The 23,104-nt window shown below is 39.4% G+C and overlaps 1 protein-coding gene across 18 annotated transcripts in view; it reads left to right on the forward strand.

Annotated features, from left to right (window-relative positions):
* The window catches only part of SYT1 (synaptotagmin 1), a 672,911-nt gene that overhangs the window by 468,429 nt on the left and 181,378 nt on the right, over positions 1-23,104 (forward strand). For 12 of the 18 annotated variants that reach the window (XM_059726116.1, XM_059726117.1, XM_019493983.2 and 9 more), the window contains one exon: positions 12,019-12,207. In XM_059726116.1, the coding sequence (XP_059582099.1) occupies positions 12,039-12,207 (169 nt within the window). In that variant the 5' untranslated portion in view covers positions 12,019-12,038. The remainder of the gene's footprint in view (positions 1-12,018; positions 12,208-23,104) is intronic. The other 6 variants (XM_019493968.1, XM_019493962.1, XM_019493979.1 and 3 more) reach the window with 1 other exon arrangement.

Consider the following 23,104-nt stretch of genomic DNA (forward strand, 5'->3'; position numbering starts at 1 on the left):
ATAATGTAGGTATAATCTTTGCCTCTGGGGAGCTCTGTGGTTTCTTTAGCAACTACTTGTGTAGTCAGCATACAGGAACCAAGAACCAACAGGTGTTGTTAGCACTATCATTTGTTTTCAGTCCAGAGTCCAGATTCATTGAAGCAGCCAAAATGGACAGAGCAAAAATTAAAAGTAATTGTGTGTAAAGGTAGCTCAGAGTATGGGACTTGTTCTCTGTGGCCACTGGAGGAAGGTTGAGAAGAAATAAGTTTGATTTGCAGAAGAGATCTTTCCGGCTCTTACAGTAGAAATGGTAACCTAGAAATGTTATAGACTTTCTCCACCAGAAGGTTTTTTTTCTTTGTTTTTTGTTTAAAAAACAAGTTTAACAAGCCCATCAGGGGTGATCTAGGTCAGGAGTGTCAAACATATTGCCTTCAAACTGGATTCAGCCCACAGAGCCACACCATCTGGCCTCCGGTTCTGCCTCTGGTTCTGAGCAGACCCACACAGGGCACAGTGAGCAGTGGAACAGCCCCGCGAGTAGGGCTTGACACCCATGCATGTGGCACCGGCTCCCACCACTCCAGGACTGCACTGCAATGTGGATCCTGGATCAGCTGGAACAGGCACTTCATGCCAAGACTGCACTGTGCATGGCGCCTACTCCAACCACTTCAGGAGCAGTGCTGCACATGGCACCCATGAGCACTGTGTTTTATAAGTCCCAGGCCAGCTGGAGTGAGTGCCACTTGCAGTGCCATTCCCAGAGCTGGCGTTACATATGGCAGAAACTGGCTGGGATGAGCTCAGTGTGCAGCACAGCAGCACTACAAAGCAGCCAGTCCACTTGCAGCATTATAAGGCAGCAAGTCCACTCACACCAAACTCTGGGGCTGCATTTTTCCTATCCCCCTCCCCAAGTCAGACTATTTTTTTAGCCCTCTGCCCCTACCCCTGGATGGACAATCCCCTACCACAGACCTGCCAAATTCCCCGCTAGATCCAATTTCCTCTCCTTCTCTGATCCCGCCTGCCTTTCCCCCCCACACTGACCTACTTGGATCACTTTCCCGGCATAGCTCCCAGCACTGGTGAACATATGCACTAGTGGGGACCCAATCTTAAAGTAAGCAGCATAATCATAGATTGGGTCCCACAAATGTGTGCACATGCCCTAAATTTATATAGCTAAAATCACTACATAGTCTGACGCAAATGGTTTTTTTCTCCCCTTTGTTTTGTTACTACTTATTCTCTTGCAGCTGCTGTTTTCAGGTGTGGCATCATATGTTTATGTTAGATGGTAAATTTATTTGAACAATATCCTTGTTTTGAATGCCCTGTGGATCCATAGAAATAACAACAAAAAATAATTATCCTGATATTGTTTTATAAACTATGCCAATTTAGGATAATCAATCATTGTTTTAAATAATTCGAAATGTAAATGCGACTTAGATGGACCATTTATAAAGATCATTGTCCAATATACCATAGAGAGTCTAGTTCTTTCAATCATAAATAAGATTGTTTTTATATTCAGCAGAAAAACGTTACAAATTAGGAATTAATTGCCCCATGATCAATTGATAATTTTCCCTCCCATTGTGTGTGGAAAGCTACTGGCTGACAGGCATTCCAGTCACAACAGGCGGGGAAAGTATCAGTCAATTACGAAACAATTAGTTCCAATCGCTACCACTTCTTTTTGTGTGTGCTGGTAAGATTGCCCTAAGAATGTAATAACTATGATTAACTCTGGACAATGCTTGACTGTTTCTAAACTTAAAAATCAAAAGTAAATGCAGATGCTTTCTGATTTTTATCATTTCTTGGAAAAGTGACATTCATGAAACAAAAATTACAGTTTGGCAGCAATTATAGAGGCTGCCGCCATCAGTCAACTTGCATTCATGGTTGTGCAATGGCTGCTCCTGATTTCAGTAGGTATGGCCAAAATGTTCTAGAAAACCTCAGTATCAACCCATGAATTAATTTAGGTTGTATAACATCAAAGACCACTAACCTCCCTACTAATTTTGCTACCATAACAATTCATTAAACATTACCACAGTACCTTTTATAAGAAAATTATTGTGGAAAAAACATCTGTAGCAGCCTGTTCACTTTATAGAGGATTGAAAGAGACAATATTTGCCAGGTCATCTAGATTTATTTCTCACCCTTCTAGAGTAGTAAAATGATTGACATGTGAAAGATTTATACATGTAACTTAATACATCTTTTACATATATATATTTAATATTCATGCAACAAACTGCAGAGCTGCTTTATAAATGGCATTTATCATACACCTTTGAATACTTCATTTGAGCCCTTTATCATGCACAAAGCTTTTAGACTGATCTGCATGATTGTGTCCAACTCAAGTATTTTTCCATTCTAATGCCCGGGTGACAAATGCTGATGATCTAATACCAAATACCAACAGTATAATTTAAACATCCAAAAGGATGTTTTTCTAAATGCTACCACACAAACTCATAAGATCTGAAACATTACCTAACTTATTTCCTTCCTCCACCTATTACCAGTAATGCAGGCCAAATTGTATGCCCTTTTTTTCACGTGTGCAAACCTAATATTTGAACTGTCATTAGAAATCACTTGTACTTTCTGCAAAAGGCTCTCATGGATAACTGGCCAGCCTTTGACATTCAGTAAGTAAGACTTTTGATGCACAGGAAGAAACTCTGGCCCACACTCTTTGTTTTTTGGCACTGCAGCTATAACTGGCATGAAAAAAAGTCCAAATACCTTAGTAAAGTCAGCATATATGACTCTGAATATATATAGGGAGCAGATCTTTTCAGAAAGAAGGTGCCATTTTTATATAGTCAACTTGTCAAAATGGAGTCACACCTTAAAGTGCTAATTATTTCACGACCTAGTTCCTAAAGTTTGGCTAAACTGTGAGGTAGCACTAAATTGTGCTTTTCAGTTCCCTTTTTTTTTGTACTTCAGGCTATACATCATACCTCATACCCGTGATTTTAATTTTACTAATACTGTACCATGGTTAGTGAGAAAATTGGGACAAGTAAAAAAATATCAATAAGCAGAATATTCAAAGGGGAAAAAGTAAACTCAGAACTGTGACCAACAGATACCAAAACAAGCATGTTAATAGTTTTTCTCTGTCATTAATTTTACAATTTGTGTTGTATCGTTCCTATGAATTTTACCACTTCATAGCTAATCTCTACGGCATATTACTAGTTGATTCGACACTAGCCAAATATGTGAATATAAATTGATTTTATGCAATACATACAACAAGGATTTATTGATATATAAAGGGTTTCATTATTTATAGAATTACACCAAAATTATTTTGAAACAACAAGAATTCTCTCTGGACTGTATTAAAATTTCATGCCTAAATGCAGTTGAACATTAATTTTTATATGAGTTCTTTTGTCTTATGCTGCACTATAAAAGAAGTCTATTGGAAATAAATATCTGGGGAGTACAAATGCAGTTTAAAGCTTCAGGAAACAAGATGCAAGTGTGAAAGATGACAGAACGATCATGTGGGAGGAAATTACTGCAACTTCTTTCTCTCCTTTATTCCTATTTGTAACTCTGGTTAAGAGCAAGGATCTAAGTCATTTTACCGTAGCATTGGCTATTAATAGCAGAAGATGGTGGGGTGAAATTATATGCATTAAGCTATTTTGGTAGGCTTAGCAATATTATCACTGCTGATACATGACAACAGTGTCAACATCTAGAGACACAACCTTGTCTCTTTAATAAAAAGAAAGAGATGATTGATAAGAATATCTGTAATGAACGTATGCCTCAGTGCACAGCCCAAGTAATGGGCCTTTGTTTGTGGATCTTTACAGCAGATTTGAGTATGATAGTATCTTTCCTTCACTCCGTACTTCTGTTTGAGATTCTTACATTTGTCTTACACCTATCTGCCTCCAATAGCTGTCACATCCCCTTTTTGTATAAAGAGACTGTTGCAAATTTAATCAAGTAATTAGAGCTGATATTCCTAAAATCCTACCCTGTCTTGGCCTAACTCTGTTTTCACTGAAATTAATGGGAGTCTGATTGGTAACTACAGCAGAAGCAGAGTTAGTCAGTTGTGAGCAGCTCTTATGAATATCCTGTCCTGGTCACCTTAGTGCTGTGAACTGTGCCTATAGTGAACTGCACATGAACTGTTCAGCTGGTACAGCTGGTCAGATTGAGGGCCTTTGAAAGTCTTGCCCAAACCTTCTCTAGCACAGACATTATAGTGTGAAACATTTCATGGCTACCTGGGTTAGTAAATGAGTAGGTTCTCTTTTGTTAATTCAAAGATCAGGAAATTTAAAGAGGAAACATAGAGTGTCATTCAGTGAGTATGTACCATTCCCAATAGATATCCCCAGTTATCTTTTCCAAGTTTTCTACTAAAATACTGCCCAGTGACAGTGTCTTCCATACTCTTATGTGGTTAATTTCAAAGAATGTGCCAGGAATAAAAATTGTTTTATTAAAAGGATTATGTCAGTTAAATATGCATGAATTATTCAATAGAGCTGTGGAATATTGTGTATTAAATCACCAAGGCTGTGTACAGACAGTCAAAAAGTCCAAGGTTGAATCAGTTCAATCTTCAACGGTTAATCTAAGCTGCATAGATTGATACAATAAGCAAGTGAACGGACTTTTGACCTGATTCTAGAAATGCAGCCACATGCCTGTAGTGGCCCAGGCCAGAAGCTAGGGGGCAATGGAAAATCCCTCCCTGCTCTGCTGGAGCAGATAGCTTGGGCCAAGGCTAACCTGCCAACTTTGTCATTGAGAGTTTTGTAGGGAAAGTACAAAGCATCCTGGGATACTGGGACACTGTGAGTTAACTTGAATCTGGAAAGGATCTGGGATAGAAGTTCAATAAACTGATTTAACCTAAATCAGTTAAGTCTGATACTACATCCATCCAAGTTTATCTTAAACTGGTTTTGGACATTTTGAAAGTGGTTTATGCACACTGAACTTCTGTTGTGTTACAGATTTGAACCGGTTTCCAATCACTTATACCGGTTTATGTGTAATTCCTGTCCTTAAATGTTCAGATGCAGCTTAAAAAGAGTACCCAGTTTGGATGATTTTCTGAATTTTATTCAATATATAGATCTTCAGGCTCCAAAAACTGTGCTGGAAATCCTGTAATTTAGGGTTTTTTTCAGGATGATGATTCTGTTTATACTTATTGCTGCTTGCTCTGAAAATTAAAGAGGGGACCAAGCTCTGTTCACCTAAATTTATGTGGGAACATGGATGCAGAATCATGGGTAAGATCTGCTCTCTAGTAATGTTTCTGAATATGAATAGATGTTTCCGTATTCTGTATGCCACTTATGACTTAGTATAAATACTGTGTCAGTCTAGAAGCGCCAGATACTTTGGAAGCGGGTTCACAATCTTTTTGAACCAGAATGTGATATTTACATGTATCATCTGCCAACCCAGTGAAACATGGCAGTCCTAGTGTTCTGGAGTGCCAACAAGACTTAGTAGTGCCAGCTGCTTTCTGAGAGGCTTTCTAGTTTTGTGTCTCGACTGACGAGGGAGCAATGACAGTTTTAATGTAGTGCTGCAGCTCTATGAAAGTGTTTCGAGTACCAACATAGTAACTTCATAGCTTAGAGTTGTTCCCTGTGCCAGCAGTAGCTGATCACTTGATGAGTTTATACAGCTGAAAGTCTAGGTTCAATTCTCAGCTTGATATTTCCCCAACTAGTGGACTCAATGAAGTTCTCAATAAGGTATGACTGATAAACATCAGAAAAAAATAATAATTTAAAGAGCAGCTGGAAAAGGTCTCATCTTAATGAAAAGGTATAGAGGCATGTAATACAAATATGCATTTCCTGAACACTGGGGGCAGCACAGAAACTTGAATTCCAGCACCAAGATTCTTTGTGTATGGCCTTTTTTGCAAAATATTTTTTACTCTTTACCATACCTTCTTGAAAACATTACTGAATAAAGATTGTATTTGAAGTCTTTTTAGTGGTCTTGGAAAAGCTGTTTTGATATGATATTTTTACCATAACCCTTCTATTCTTCCAAAACCAGTTACAAACCTATCTTTGCAAAAAGCCAAGAAAAGCTCTTTTTTGACCTTGTCTTTTTAAATAAATGCCAGTGACTGAAGCTAGGAAAATAGGACATTTCATTAATGGGGAGATGAATGAGTTAGAAATGTATTATTAACACCAGAATATTTAAGCCTGGGAAGAGATCACTTTTTGCTGATACCTTTAGACATACTGCTAATGTTCCCATTTTCTTAATGATAAATTTATTTCATTAGAAACGTTCTAATTTAAATGGGTAAATTTTCAGTGTCATATGAAAACTTTCCCAGTACCAGAACATGCTTACCATGGTCATACTGTTACTAAGGGTAAATAATTTTGTGTGTCTCTTGGTATAGTATGGATAAAGCGACTGAAGAAATTTTTATTTACCAAATTCTTAGTTTTAGCTTAAGGTTTTGGTTTTTTCATAGAACATGTTCTGTAACTTTGTTCCAAGCTGAATGTAATTACTGTGCTGAACATGTTTGAGGTACTTAATGGATAAGCTGTAGCACAAGTACCATTTATAACCTAGAAGCAAATATTCAACATTTCATTATATTGAAGTATCAAAGGGGTTTTTTATTGTAGTTTTAGCATAGTTATTGAAGAAAGATTCATAGTTATTTCTCAGGTGGGTTTTAACTGCCCACAGAAAAAAACATTGACTTAAAATTGCTATAAAAGTATTGGTGGGGGGAGGGGGGGTATTCCGGTCTATTTGTAGGAGAGCAATAAATAAATAAAGCTGATACTTCATAGTTTGTTCTCCTTACTCTCTTATATCAGTATTACTTTTTGATGACACTGGACATGTCTACGCATGCATTAATATGCATTAGGCTGTACTAATATGCAGTAGTTCATTTGCATGCTTTTTTAGTGATGCTTAATGAACAGTAGACTATTTTACTGCTCATTTGCATTATGTCACAATTTTATGTCATGCTTTAATGCTCACTACAATAGTTTACTACACATTAAACAGCACGTGTAGGTGCACGTGATGAATATATAAGTTAGTCCATATTGCAGTGTTTTGAAATGGCCAGAGATCTCAAGCTTCGGTAACACTGACCACATTTAATAAGAGGCAGGTTGCATACACATTCCAATAATCCAGGAGAATTCTCCCAGGTTTGTTCTCCTGTTAGAAAAACTTACCCACAGCCACAGGTACAGCTATTTGAATATTGAGGCCTTGAAGAGTGGAGAGCTTGAAGTGCTAACACTGTGCAGCCAAGGAGGGGTGGGGGCTATGTACACATCTCAGCATGCTCTGAAGACTCCCTTAGTCTGCCTGGTGACAGAATGGAGCAGTGCATAGGGCTACCCTGACTAGCTGGCCCAGACTGCCCATGGTCAGCCTGTGTTTCCCTGTAGCACAATGTAGGGATTATGAAGGCAGCATGTTCTGCTCCCTTCTGGAGCAGCAGAGTCTAGCGAGTGACACACTGTTTCCCTGGGAGATGGGAAGGATGCTGAAGGACCATTTTTCTCTTATGAGAGAAGCCACAGTATATATAGACACTTGCTTTCCCAGGAGAAACTCTTTTGGGAGTGATTTAACCCTGGTTGTTCCCAGATTATTTTTCTCCCAGAATACCCATATTTTCCTTGGGAGAAAAAGCCTGAACATCTGTACATTCTCAGAAACTGAGTGTCTGTACAAGCCCTTAAAGTCTCTCAATAAGGTATAGCCATGTGGCCAAGCTGCTCCATTAGACATTTACCGTATCTGCTATCTGAGGTCAGGCTCACTGTAAAAGAGCAAACAAAATTGTAGTAGGCCTGGTCTCCTGAACACCTAAAGTATTAGTGTCAAATTGTTGTTAGCAGGACTCTACTTTTGTTTTCAGTAGGACAACACTCCACTGGGTGCTCCACTTTTGTTCTCATATTGAAACTTGAAACTGGCAAGTTCTTGGGGTTAATTGTGAGCATTTCTCACATCTCTAACTAAGGCTTCTGGAAAGGACAATATAGGTTTTGTCTAATTATCAGGAGTGCCTTTACACGTGATTTAAATTTCTCTTCAAGAACAAGTTACAACAGGCTAAAAGGATTCTAATAGGCTTGGCTGCCTCATGGCTGACTACCAACTCTTGCTTAGGTGTTCAGGGGTATATATAAAAGAAGGAGCTGCCTTTGTCATATGTCCCATCTTCTCTTATTCTCCAGAAGCTTCTCTATGAGTTAAATCTATTCTGTCTATAGATGGCTTCCCCATTTTCATTCCACCCCAAAGTTTCCCAAAGCTCCAAGCATTGAGATTGGTGCCAGCACATTGATGCCTGGAGCACAGAGGGAACTGGATAGAGGCAGGCGGCCATTTAAGAAAAACTGTTCCTTCTAGCAAATCCCTAAGATCTGCAGGTCTGTGTGTTCTGGAGACTGTTCAAATACTAAAATGTTAACAGTGTCATACCTGCTCTAAAAAGGCGTGACTCTGCCTTTTCCCCAGAGGGCACTTAGGAAGAACCTGAGTTGACAGTAATGGAATCCATTCGCTACAGGAATCATTCCAGCAGAGTGAGGGAGGGAGTCCTAAACTTCAGCTTCCTCAGTAATTTAGATGATGATTTATCCCAGAATTATTTTCCCAAACTGACAAATTTCTGTATAGAACTATTGCTTTCTGTGCTGTTGTTTTGCATTTAAGTTATAAATATTAGTAAATGCAGCATTAATCTGTGGACTGTGCTATACAGAAGGAATTGGTATGCTAAGGATTATTCTCTACTTTTTCACAAAATCACACACTTTTGATAATCACTTGGCAAGTATATATGTCATTGTACAATTAAGGTTTATATATAAATCTTAATTGAATTTTCTGACTTTTTATTCCTTTACAATCTAGATGTAGGTTTTATTTTGTGTTTGTATTCAAGGATGTCACTTAATAAACAAAGATATTATTTTAGTAGTCACCTTCCTAAAATACATTATAATACTAAAGCTACCTTTATTTTGTTAACTAAACTATCTTAAATCAATTAAATTATCAGATACTTCACAATCTAAATACTTCTGCCATATTCGTATCATTATGATGGGATACTGCAGTATTATGATAACAAAAGCCGTGTGTGCAGTGGGGAGTAGTGTTCAGAAGCTTGGTGTTTATTGATGAGAGGTTTCTGTGGGATAAGAGGGTGGGTAGATTTTTCTTTTTCCTTCACGCATTTAAAAATATCAGAATGGTGTTTTTGGCACATAAAGGCTGAATACTCTCTTGCAAAGTCTCAGAGCATTTGTGTATGCCTCATTAGATTCAGATGACCTCGAACAGTACTAGGAGACTACAGAGGTTTGTTCCTGGAGATTAGAGGAATCTGCTTGTTTCATTATTTTTCCCTTCTTTAAAAATATGTAAGCTTTCAAATTTGCTTTCCCAATACATTTTCAGAATGCAATTGCAAAATTGGAAGCAAATAAATGACAACATTTGCCTTAATATTTAATTAGCTGATAGTCAGTGCTGCAAATTGTGTCTTCCATTACAAAACAAAGTAGTGAACTGCCAGGCCTGAAATAATGAAGCAATATATTACAATTAAGCAATGTAATTTTTATTTAATTAAGATCTATCTTATGGCTCTGTTTCTGATTTAACTGATGTCCATTGACAGAATGCTATATAATATACAATAACACTAAAATATACAGCTAATGCCTCTTAATATTTTGATTTATAGTATTTGGCCTTCCCCATAATACATGGAAATAGGTTCTACTAATCTGCATTAACTGACATATTAGTGAGCAGTGTCCAAGGTCTGCAAACCATACTTTGCCTAATGAGATTTTGGTACACTGGTAAGACCTTTACAGAAGTAGGAACTAATACAGAGCCCATTGAAATCAACAGGAATCTTTCCATGGACTTCAGTGTGCTTTGGATATTGATCTGCTATTGCACCATTGTAGGCAGTAAGTAAATGCAATTATTTACAAATAGCATGAGCAAATGAAATACTAGATGGAGTTACATCATATATGCCTTCTGTGTCACCATCACCATCATTTTATATGAGGCTTGAGGCTGCACAGAGCAGTGACAAAAAGGGCAAAAACAAAATACAAAAGCAAGGAGCAGGACAGAACCCAGCTCTACATAGACATGTTTCAGGAAGATTGCTACTGCATCACCCCAATATGGGTTCCACAGAGCAAGGCAAGCATCATTAGGCCTTGTTTTCAACCTTTAAATAGAACGGAGGTGCTAGATTACAGTCTCAGTTCTGGGAGGTGTTTATGCTTGCATATGAGTAGTCTTGCTGATTTCAGTGGAATCTCTCTCACCCACACTGCACTGTGTTGCACTGTATGGTGCCCCCATCATGCTGCTACACTGCACTAGACCACCTGCACTGTGTGGGGTCCCTGAGTCCCCCTATCTCCCCAACTCCACACATTGTCTGTGGGCTCCCTCTGTCCTGCAGGCCATGCCTTCCTCCCTCCTCCCTACCCCGCCCCGGGCAAAAGCAGGAAGCAGAAGCAAGAGAAGGGAGGGGGAGCCCAGAGGCTCCAGTGGCAGCAACAGGAGAGCAATGTGGGGAAGGGCACCTGAACTGGGAACCAGGGGACTCCCTTGGGAGCCAGATGTGGCCATGGGCCTCCAGTTGGACAGCCCTGGTTTAAAGAAATAGAAAGGCAGTCCTTATTGCCTTAGTGACTTGAAGAGACTCGTTCATCTCTGTGGGAAGGCTTACACAAAGTAAGAAAGACTGGCTCTTGATTAATTAATTTTCTGTATACTCCAAAGCCTTTTGCCCCTGTTATTTTGATGCGACTAATTTTCATTTGATAGTTGTTTAAATTTCTTTGTGGAAGGCTGAAGGCCAAGTTACTTCTGGGACTGTGAGAGCAATTGTACACTCAGAGCAATAATGAATGATTGTTATCTCTCAAATCCCTTTTCCCTCTGGTTTTCTGAAATAAAAAATGAAGAATGATTATTCAAATCAATGATATTTAGGCCACAGTAGAACATCAGAACAGTGTGTTTAAAACCAACTCAGACATTTCAACCAACCCTCAGGTGGCACTGAAATTGCACTATATGAGTCTCCCTTCCTCCCCACCCATCATCCCTCACCATCCCCAAACCTTTTCTATATACTGTAACTCACAAAAATGGTTTTGCAAAATGCCCATAAAGCAACCATTAAATTTAAAATTATGTTAAGGTAGGAGTATATTTCTGTTAATATTGTGGGTGCTTCAATCTGGCTGCAGTTAACTACCCCACAGATGTGGTAACTTCATTAATACACCAATGAGACAAGTAAATAATTTAATAGAATATTGTCTGTAGCAAATGTCACAGGAAATGACTGGAAGGAAAATTGCCTTCAATAAATGAGGATCAAGAATGGATACAAACCAATTGCTGTTTAATGTACAACTCTACTCAAACGGGGAACAACAATAGGTTATTGTTTTTGCTGGAATGATTGGAGGTTTTTTTATTATATTCTTCTCACACCCTGATTTATTTTATCTAAATATATTATCTATGACCTCTCTTTCTCCCCCAGCATGGGCACACAAATAACTGGGTAAATAGAGTATGGTGTTTGTACAGATGGGACTGTTATTACCTAGTTTACTTACTTACACTTTCAAACTTGAAGGGCAAAAGCTAAAACTATATGATGGATTTATAGTAATTTTGAGTCATCTAGCAAATTCCACAGTCCTAAACTTGAAAGTATTGGAGAAAAATCCTAAGCATCCTAATAAAATAACTTTTCCCTGTGGCCTAATAAATATTGAATGAACCTACATGCAGCAATATGCTAATGATGTGATATTTACCTATTAAGCAGATACATCAGTTGATGCACTGCCTTTCTAGTGTGTTGTTGATCCACTTTAACCATTTAAATATTTTCTTTTGTCACTATTTTTCCAAAAGCAGTTTCTCTGGGGAATAAAATGGTGAGCGAAAGTCATCATGAGGCCCTGGCAGCACCGCCAGCCACCACCATCGCAACTCCACTTCCAAATAATGGCACCGAATCAGCCAGTCCTGGAGGTACGGGTGGAAAAGAAGATACATTTTCAAATTTAAAGAAGTTTATGAATGAACTCAACAAAATTCCACGTAAGTAAAATACCTTTTGCTTGAAATCCCAGTGGTAGAAAGCTACTGCCAACATACTGGCTATGTTGTAGAATATATTTCTGCAGTTTATCTAGATAGCAAGCTGATATCAAGCTAGTGTGTTAGGATTGCTGTCACATGATTCATTTTATTTTCAGTTTCTAAAGCTATTTTTAGGCAGGTATTTAATCCTAATAATTTATATTCTTTAACTCCACGTGGTGCAGCCTAACAAAGCTCAGAACGGGAAAAACTAGAAATGTTAATTCCATTTTGGCTATGGATAGATGTAGTAATAAACCCTCTTAAAGCTAGGGGTGGAAGATTTTAGCTTTGTAACACACATCAATAAACCAAGGCAATTAATTCCTTCTGTCCATTCCTATACCTTTGTAAGCAGAGCTAAAACACTGTGACTTGAAATCTGAATGTAACAGGTATAAAATTACAGTAGTTTAATTACACTTACTCTAGGATAAGAACAGCTAGACAAAATGGTTCCAGGTTCCAACATGACCTGCTATAACTGGTATAATTTAAAACCAATATACTTGTTTATGTGTCCACACCCTTTTTAAAATAATTGCCATCAGATTAATTGTTGCTGGGATGATGGTGACAAATACTGAAGGGATTTGAATCTAGTCTCCACTTGCTACAGAAACTGTGGTTCTGTTCTTTATAGATTCTTGTTGCTGGTCAAAAAGGTCAACAATGCAAAGTTAAATACAAACATAGAACCAGACTGCCCTCTTCCTCCTGAGCCTTTGACTCCAGTCCCTTGCACTGGCCCTTTTCAAAATGTCTATAAAGACATCTACTGTGATCCTTTTCATACGCCACAGCTAGAAGGCAGCTATTAATAAAGCCCTAGAGTGTGCCACGCACAAAGAGTAGGAGAGACTGTTCCTGTGCTGCCAGGAAAATTAATTAGGTTAAATTGTGCTCAGAAAACCCTAAAAGAAGTCCCACACTACAGAGGAAGGCAAAAAAACAACCACCCCAAAACCCTTACCCAACTGCCTGGGGGAAAAGGTCCTTCCTGATCCCAAATCATAGAATTCATTTAATCTAAAGTAATTCATAATTTATAAGGATTGGTAGGTACACTAGTGCACTGCATTCAAACTTCCACCCCTAGCAGTGGTCAGGGTCTTCAAAGGAAGGTCAAAAAAATCTAAAGATCAGTAACATATTCATAAAGAGAAGTTCTCCTTGGTCCCTACAGGTGCCTGGCAGAAGCCTTGAAGCAGAGATTTCCAGACACCTCCCATACAAAGATTGGGGGTTTTTTCAACCCCTTCGTAGAATTACTAAATACTTGAATACACATATAATACATTGATATTGCTGCCCCTATCCTATCCAACTATGCTTTTCATAAAGTAATGAAGCTTCATCTTGAAGCTGTTGCCTCCACAAATTTTTTTCTTTATTGGAATCATGGGATAGTGACCTAAATTCAAGCCCCAGGAATAAGAGCAGTTTCTTACCAGCATTATTTTGTGTCAAACATTTAGCACAAACCTGCTTGCATAGGTTTACCTAAGGGGAGAATTTATCTGAGGTCTTTCAAAGTGGTGAGACAATGCTGAGAACTTTAGAGCTCCAAGAGATTTTAAAATGTAGATAAAGTTGGAGTTGGCCTTCTATAGTGATAGTCACTCTGGGTACATACAGACATTCAGTGAGATTAGGGAGAGGTTAGATCAAGTTAAAAATGGCCACTCAATGTAAAGTAAGTCATGATAGGGGCTAATAGGGGCTTGGAAAGGTCAGAGAGGCAAGTGGGATCTGTGGAAGGCACACTGAAAGGACCAGGGGGCAAGTTGGGTCTGCATGAGGTAAACAATATCTGCAGTGGGGTTTAGAGGGGAAGGGTCAGTGGGGTTAGCAGGGTCCACAGGTTGGAGGGTGGGGATTGGGAGGGGTTAGGGTGGGTATGGGGAGGGTTTTGCAGTATTGGGGGGCACAAGCAGGGTCTGCGGGGGGCTTGGAGGGATCGGAGGGGCTAGCATGGTCCGTGGGGGGTTGGTGGGGTCCAGGAGGGTTTGGCAGGATCAGAGGGACTAGTAGGATCCACAGGGGGTGGGGGGGTATCTCCCTCTCCCCAAGGCCATGGGCTATTTTTAGGCTCCCAAACTCCCACCCCCATGAACAACCCCCCCTTGACCATCCCCCACACTTCTCCCCCCACCCCATTTTATTTCAGTCAGCTCCTGGCACTGGAAGTGCTTATGGGATAGGGGGTTTCATGGGGTTGAGGGGGTTCCATCTCAGGGAGGGGCAAGTGGTGGGTGGCTAACAATTGCCTGGTGTTGGTGAGTGGTAGGAAAAGTGCAGCCCCAGGCCTGGGGCCAGTGTTTGAGCTATTCCAGCCCAGGCCTACACTGGAAACTGTACAGAGGTTCAGATAAATGGGTCTTGCTGGGCCCAGTCTAAGTTAGACTGCCTTGGAGGTGCATTTAACTTAGATTTGACCACTCTAACCTTCCTGAACTTCTGTACAGTTCACATTTAAATCCCTCCATAAGTAATATTGCTAAGTGTATAAGGGTCCACACCCAGGTGAACTAAGTTATATCAGGTGACCATTTTTAACAAGACCTAACCTCCCCATAACCTTCCTGAATGTCTGTGCTTAACCTCTGATGTACCATCAGTCTTCTAGAAAAGCAGTGATTTTCCTTTCAATAAAGCTAATACTTAGATCCACTAACATAGATTTCTGTTCCTGAGTAGACTTTCATAGAAAAAAGTCTGTGTAACTTCATGCATATACAGGAGTGTGCACTGGAAAATACTGATACAAACTTGAGGGCTTAATTTTTCAATACTTGAAAATGTTTAAAGTAGTTAAGTATCATATAAGAGCTGGGATATTACTATTATTTTTAGATTATAGTATGAGGGACCACGCCTGTTCACTTCATTTTAGTACTTTGCACATTCACGTTAAAAACAGTGAACTAAACAACTATTAGAACTATTTCTAAAGTGATATTACATATAATAATGAACACATCCTTTCAGTATAAAAATTCAGATAGCATCAAAAAACATTATTTTGGCACTTTTTGTAAAATGCAAAGTAAAAATTATTTTTATTTTCTTAATACAGGTTTTTAAATATGCATGGGCTAAAACTGTTGCAAATTGGCAACCCAAGCAAATTTACAAAATATTTGGGCACGGATTATATTTTACAAACAAAGAGGCTTGATGGGCCTACTTTGTTTTGTTTTGGAGTATTTTTGGTAAAGTTTATCACTTATGGAACAAAATAATGTAGTGTGACCAATAATGACAGATAACAAATTAGAATATTAATCAATTTTTTGTCTCTGAAATGAATCTTGGCAATCTGGCAGATGCACTTTTTGCAAAATTGATAGCAACCAGCTTTGGTCTGTCACTTGAAATTCCCACTTGCAAGAATGGAGGTTTTACAATGGCAAGAAGTCTGCATGTCATTAGTTAGGTAATCTGCACAGTCCAGTATATACCATATTCAGATAGAATTGCCTGATAATATCACAGGAGGAAAAACTACTAGGAGAAAAAAGACAAAAAAAAGGTGGAGAAAAATGTTCAGTACTGAACCATTTTTATCTTTTAATGTATGGTGCATGGAGTTGTTTAAATGAGGCAGACAAAAATCTGTATAGGATTTCCCTTTTATTTTTCAGCTGCAATTTTAATATGGCTGGGGGCAAGAATGGTTTGTACTATGTGAAATTTTGCAGATAGAGATGAGTTTGTAATGCAGTGTTCTGTTCTTTGCAAATAATGTGAATTTTTTTTTTAATCATATAAAATCCTTCCTTGAGACATGGTTGAAGGGTGCAATGGCTATTAGCTGAAAGCAGATAATGAACTACTGGCTAAAAAAAAAAAATTGAAAAATCTTAAGCAGTTTGTCAATGAAAAGACTTGTGTCACTTTAAGTATTTCACCATATCTTCTTCTTACCATCTTTGCTAAATTTTAAGGAAATTCTCTAAATAAGCTATGAATAAAAAGGGCTATGAAAGATGCAGTATAAAATATGAGCAACTTTGCCAAACCTCAATAGTATTTAGTTAAGCCAGCCATCTATATTCCTGCATACTGCTTGGAAAGAATTAGATTACCAGTTTGATCATTTTCATCTTCTTAGCTGTGCCTTGGATTACTCCCTTACCACGAAATCTGTTAATGAACAACAAAACACACCACTGTGTTCACTCTCAGAATTTTTATCAGATCATTCTTTTTGAAGACAAACCACAGATGTTTTGAAAGTTAGGCTATCACTGTGCCTTCATGCTGCCTGCTGTAGCGTACAGCTCTCTCGCTCTATATCACAGCAACAGTGCTTAAGGTTTCCTATCACTAAATGTTCCCAATGGCCGAGTACAGACAGTCAAAAAGCCCAGGTTAGTCTAAGCTGCGTAGACTGAACCGATTAAACAAGTTGACAGATATTCACACTTGATTTCAGAAATGCAGCCACCTGCCTGCAGAGATGTAGGCTAGAAGCAGGGGGGGGGGGGGGAAGAGGAGTGGTGGCAACGCTAAAGCATGCCTCCCTGCACTGCTGGAGCAGACAGCTTGAGCCAAAGCTAGCTTGCCCACTCTGTGGGGAGTGGGGTTTGTGGAGGAGGTGCAAAGCATCCCAGGATGCTGGAGGACTGAAAGTTAACTTGAATCTGGAGGGGATCTGGGACAGAAGTTCAATAAACCACTTTAACCTAAATCAGTTCAGTCTGATACTACATCTGTCCAGGTTTATCTTAAACTAGTTTCAGCCATTTAGAAAGCAGTTTATGTACACTGAACTTCTGTGGTGTTACAGATTTAAACCAGTTTCTGATCACTTATACTGGTTTATGTGTCATTTCTGTCCCTGGCCAGTATGTCCTTGGTTCCATACAAAAGGGAAATTAGGTTGTGCTAAGTATTTAAATGCCCCCCATCACTTGAATCAATGTTTGGCATTTACAATAATCTGAATGCTGAACAATCTGTAATGTATGTATGCTGTGTGGTGAGGGGTATTTTTGCTGCAATTTTATAGATGAGTTACCAAGGCACAATGAGGCCTAAAATTTACTTTGAGTCACTCAGGAAGTCCATAGGGCTTAACAAATCCCAATTTCATGCATTTAGCATGGGACGAGCTTCCTCTCAGGCTATAATAACTTCTCCAACTATTTCCTCACTTATCTTTAGAGGTGGGTTTCTTTTCTTCACATCTTGAGGCTGTGAGGGGGTGACCAGGCCATCTGATTCATCCATGAAGTGTACAACTGTTTGACCACTTCAACTTTTTGTCTCCTGCAAGTTCAAGAAGGAAAGTCACAAGTTCTTGGGGATGTAGAAAGGCAGAGAGCTTGGTAACAGTGTGAATATAGGTATTAAACAGTTAAATAATGTTATGGACATTTGGAGCATTTTGTATCCCAAATTACTGTTTTCCCACTGCAAGAAAATAACTAGTACTATGTATGTGCGGTGAGTAGATTGGGAAGATTTACCATACTTATTTAAAATAAAACAGGTGCCTTTTCTAAAGTGTAACTATACATGTTGCTTAAATCACCAGAATTGTTTGTAAGTAGTCTATCTTTTGAAATTTCAGGAAATATAGAAGCCTTTCTACCTTAGAAAAGATCACAGCTTTCAGGATGAGGTCTTTCATGCCACTGCAAAATTGTTGGCCAGCCCCTGCTCTCACTAAGATTAACATTTATCAGAGTTTTTAACTTGGCAGCAAAGTTTGTACACCTTGCCTACTAGATCTAGTAGGGAATTTTCAGCTAAACATTTTTTCATTAAAAAAAAATGTAGATTTGGCTACATTGACTCTTTTCATGTCAGTGTATCAATTTAGTGTAACTTTCCAAGGGAAATGTTTTATTGAGAGAGAGAGATCATGCCCCAGTGGGTACACTACTCACCTGGTATGTAACAGATCCATGTGCCTAAAATGGATTGGGCACTTGAACAGAAAAGTGCTATTTAGAAAACAAAAAAAACAGTGCTGTTCAGAAAAGAGAAACTCCTCTGTTTTCTAGGTGAATGGCTGAACTACGGGACTAGGGCTACACACAGATGGTACACTTAATGTGCTTTAAACACGTAGAAAGCACTTTACAGCTGTAACAGAACAGATGTTCACAGCAGATATAACATTTTAAAAATGATGGATCCCACTCTAAGTTAACCCTGGATAGATGCATACTAACCTGAAGTGCTTTCTCGTAGAGTACTTTATTGAATGTCGGTGCCAGACCCCGAGACTTAATGTAGAGAGTGATTGCCGCCATTCCAAACAGCATCGTGCAGGGCTGCTCTAGCCTTGGGCAGCACTGGTTTGTTCTGCCCAAGTGCCAGGCTGGCCTCACCCCCTTGGCTGTCACTGACCTGAGTTAGCGATAGCCTTTGATCCCAGCCACACATGCAACCTGGCTGAGGGGGTTGAGGAAGCGGGGTTTTTGTCCCCACAGCTACCCTGGCCCCATGGCACACCACAGACCAGCCAGGGGGGTGCTATAGGGGAAGGAGTCCAGAGTCCCTGTCAGCAGTGGCTGGAGGAGAGGCAGGGAAGACACCCCCCCCACACACACACACGCATACACTCACACCATTAGGGCCTCCCCACACCTTGCTGGCTCAGGGATTGGGGGGGGCAGGTTGGGTCCACATGGTACTTGTGAGTCTTGTATTCAGTCTAATGTGGATTAAAATGCATGTACACACACACACACACATATTTATATATATTTTTTCCATTCCACTATGTAAATATATATATTAAGGATGCCTATTTAGCATAACATTCAGGCATAAATAACTGCAAATATCAACCCCTTCTTGACTACTCTACCAGTATCCCAACCCAAAATTTTACGTTTCACCTTACACTTCAAAAAACTCCAGGGGGATGATTTAATGTACATTTAGGGTTCTGCACACGTTTCAGGGTGGGGGGAGGGATCAGCTCCCAGTAGCCACTCTAATTAAAACACCCACAGCATCTCAGGTATTCAGCATCCTAAAAGCATTTTAACTAAAGCTTGTTCAACAGTTCTAATCAGAACATGTCGGAGCATGTGTAAAGGCACCCTTATCTTTTTTTCCTGTGTTTTATGATGCCAAAACCCAATGCTGCCAAAAATCTAAGGAGTTTAACACACACAAATATTTCCTAGGAAAGAGAGGGGGCAAGTACATTACCCCTGACATAAGTTTATGTAATACAAACTCTAAAAGCTTGTAAATATTTCTAGCATATGCAGCCATAAGTGCTGGCCTTCCATTGCTCTCTCTTTCCTTAAAAAGCATTGTTCTATCCCTCACCTTGTGCACAGAGTATGTGTGCATCTGAGAACATGCAGAACATTCTGAGAGCTGTTGTCTCTTCATTTATGTTACTGGGGATAAAATGATCGGTGTCATTTTATTACAATGACTCATACAATTAAAGTGCAGAGATGCTATAAGGTTACTGAGGCATAACTGCAGAGATTTTTTTCCTCAGTTATGCAAATCCCTGCACTTTGGTTGTGAGTGCCTGATTTGCATAATCACAGTACAGTTGTTTCTCAATAACTCTTCTGTATGTAAATCTCTCAACCCTGATTGGCTGCTATAATCCTGTTCTGATATGTCTTCCATCTGCAGCAGTTTTGAGCGATTTTCTAGCAATAAAGGCAACATCTCAGGTTTTTGCTTTCCTCATTTTAAACAGAATAAATGCAATATTTTAAGAAGGGAGAAACACCAAAAAGCAAAGAAAATGGCACTGTCAAACTTCTGGATGGGAAATTGCTTTAAAAGCTTTTTAAGACCTTTTTGATCCACTTCTTTCCCATTTAAGTCCCTTCTTACAGATCAGCAAAGCTCTTGTCCATACAGTAAAATGATGCATTATACTTTGTTTACATTTATCAAATCCTACCCCATATCTCTAAAATGGTCATTATAACATAATGGGACGGAAAAGCCTATTACTTTGGTTCTGGGGACTGGGTCTTACAATGCTGAAGGATGGAGATCAAGGAAGAAAGTAAGATAAGACAGAGAAGAATGAGTCTTGGAAGAAGAGAAAGGGAAGTAAAAAGATAAAAGATGATTTAACCTTTTAAAAGGAAAAAAGATAAAAGACTTTCAGAAACTTGATGGTACACTTGAGATTTTTCCTAGCACTTTTTCCTTCAGTTTTCCTTGTAGTTTGAATTTTTAATTTAAAAATTCAGGTTGATGATGTTTATATAACCAGAAAACATTTATCTGTTCACATGTTACTACAGTTGCCAGCATATTACCCTGCAAGTAACATATGAATTGCAATATGTTAGGCCTTAGGAACAAAACCCCATCAGAGATCTTAATACAAAATAATAATCAGAAATCTGTGAACATTTTTTGTACATTTAATAACAAATGTGTGCCAACTTGTTCACTCAAATGCTGAGACATACTGATGAAACCTGGAACTCATGATGGTCTCAGTGAGTGCCGCAAGGTCTTTCTTATGCTTTAGGCTGATTGTACATGAGAAGGTATGCCTTGAACCATGCCTCTGAGCCATACATTTTTTACCCTTTCATCAACCCTGTCTCTTGCTTCCGAGGGGCCAAAAGAGTGTTTATTCTCCATGGGTAAAAATTAACAAACCCCGAAGCAGAATAAGGGTAAGGAATATAAAAGAAAAAAACTTACTAAAAATGTAAAGACCATGATGTAAAGCTAAAGCAAACAGTAAGAATTATACATAGATGAATGCTATGTATTATACATAGATGAATGCTATGTAAAATATAGATTCATATGTATGGTTGAGTAAATTCAGCAAATAAAATAATCCTTACGGCTAAATACAGACAGTCAAAAAGCCTGGGGCTGAATTGATTCAGTCTTAGCAGGTTAGTTTAAGATGCACAGATTAAATTGAAACAGAAGTGAACAGACATTTTTCTTTGACTCAGGAAATGCAGCCATGTACCTGAAGTGGCTAAGGCCAGAAGCCGGGGTGTGCTAGAGAGTGGCTCTCTGGCTACATGTTCACTTCCTCTTCCTGCTGTCCCTGAGGTCTCTGGGAGCTGCAGTCCAGACTTGCAACAGCAGGACTCAGCAGGTTGCTCATCATTTCCTCTTCCTGTTTCCAGGTGCCTCTGGGATTCAAAGTCCACAGTCACAGCCAGCAGTAAGTTTGAGCAGGGGAGTAGTCTGAGGCCTCCCTGGCCCCAGTCCCCAGCTGGGGTTTGCCTGGAGGGGCAGTCCTCCCCCCTGCAGACTGGGCTTGCCCCCCACCCCCTTTGTTAGACAGCTCTCACTGCTCTAGCTAGGGAGCAGAAGGGTGGGGCCAGCCCTGCTCCCTGGAACAGACAGCACAGCCCAGCCAAGCCCAGGGCTGCAAAGCATGCTGGGATGCTGGGGGACTGTGATTTAACTTGAACCAAGAAGGGGTCTGGGACAGAAGTTTCATAAGCTGGTTTGACCCAAACCAGTTAAGTCTAATACTACATTCAACCAGGTTTATCTTAAATCAGTTTCAGCCATTTTGAAACTGGTTTACATGCACTCAGCGTCTGTACTGTTACAGGTTTAAACCAATTTCTGATCACTTAAACCAGTTTATGTGTAATTCTGTCCCTAACCTAAATTGCAGGTCCACACACATAGGCTATACTTCCTGGTCTCTTTCTTTAGCTATTATAATTCTGAGAGCTTTATATATCTCCCCCTCACCTTTTCTGTACCTCTGATCAGTCTAGATTGGATTACATGTCCCTATGACCCCCTCCAAGAGACAAGAAAGTAATTTCTTTTTTTTCTTTTTTTTTAACTTGGCATCAAGATCCTGAGCAGTTGGTATAAATGATACTGGGGACTCTGTGCACTTCTGTAGTATTTCTGAAATCTGTTTTTGTAGACTGACAGTTCAATGGTATATAGAAAATAATTAAAGGGCTTTGTTCAGCCTGTCACTACCATCCAGTTTGTTACTATGCTGAGGGCAATGGGTACTATTCATGGAGTCAGATACTCTTCAGCATGATTTCAGGGAACGAGATCTTTCCCATTCAGTCACAAATACACAGCATGGACGGAGACTGGCCAAATTCCAAACTTGTACTAATGCACAGAGATAAATACATCAAACCACCATGAATTTATTATCTGTACTACTACTACTAATAATTATTATTATTATTCAGATAGCCAAAGTTCTAGTAATAGACCCTGTTGATCTAGGCACCATATAAAAGCAGAACAGAAAGACAAACTTGCCTGAAGGCAGACTAAGTTTGCCGGAATACACGTTTAGCTAGGGAAGGTGAAAAGTCCTACCCCATTGCTAAGCCAACAAGACCTGGGTGTAGATGTACCTGTAGTGACATAAAGTGCTTTTGGAAGCTTTCTGTACCTTGTAGGGTGGCTATACCTGCAAACCCCCCTCATGTCAGCATGTGCTTCCTCTATACAAGAGAGTTTTGCTGACGTGGCTGTGTCAGCTTAGCTATGACAGCAGAGGCTCTGTAGTGTACATAGAGCCAAAGAAAGATAAAACAAGAGGCAGCAAATGTATGTAGGCATAAGTGGGAATGCATAGCATGGGAAGAATAAGACAGCTCTGATCAGCACGATGGCAATGGTCTTAGCACACCTGCAGCCTAACTGTTGTCCAGCCTTTTAGGTGTCATGGAAAAGGAGAGTTTTAAGGGGATGTTTGAAAATGAGCAATGAGATAACTTTGCAAATGCTTATGAGAAGATTCTCCCAAGCTAGGAGAAAGTCCAGAGAAGCAGACTTACATTACTCCTGTATCCCATTTATTGAAGCCATCTTCCATTTTGCTAATGTTGCTCAAAGACATTCACCGCTCTACAGAGGGGAAAAATGTGAA

This window comes from Alligator mississippiensis, chromosome 4 (assembly GCF_030867095.1).
Source record: "Alligator mississippiensis isolate rAllMis1 chromosome 4, rAllMis1, whole genome shotgun sequence".
Lineage (NCBI taxonomy): Eukaryota > Metazoa > Chordata > Crocodylia > Alligatoridae > Alligator > Alligator mississippiensis.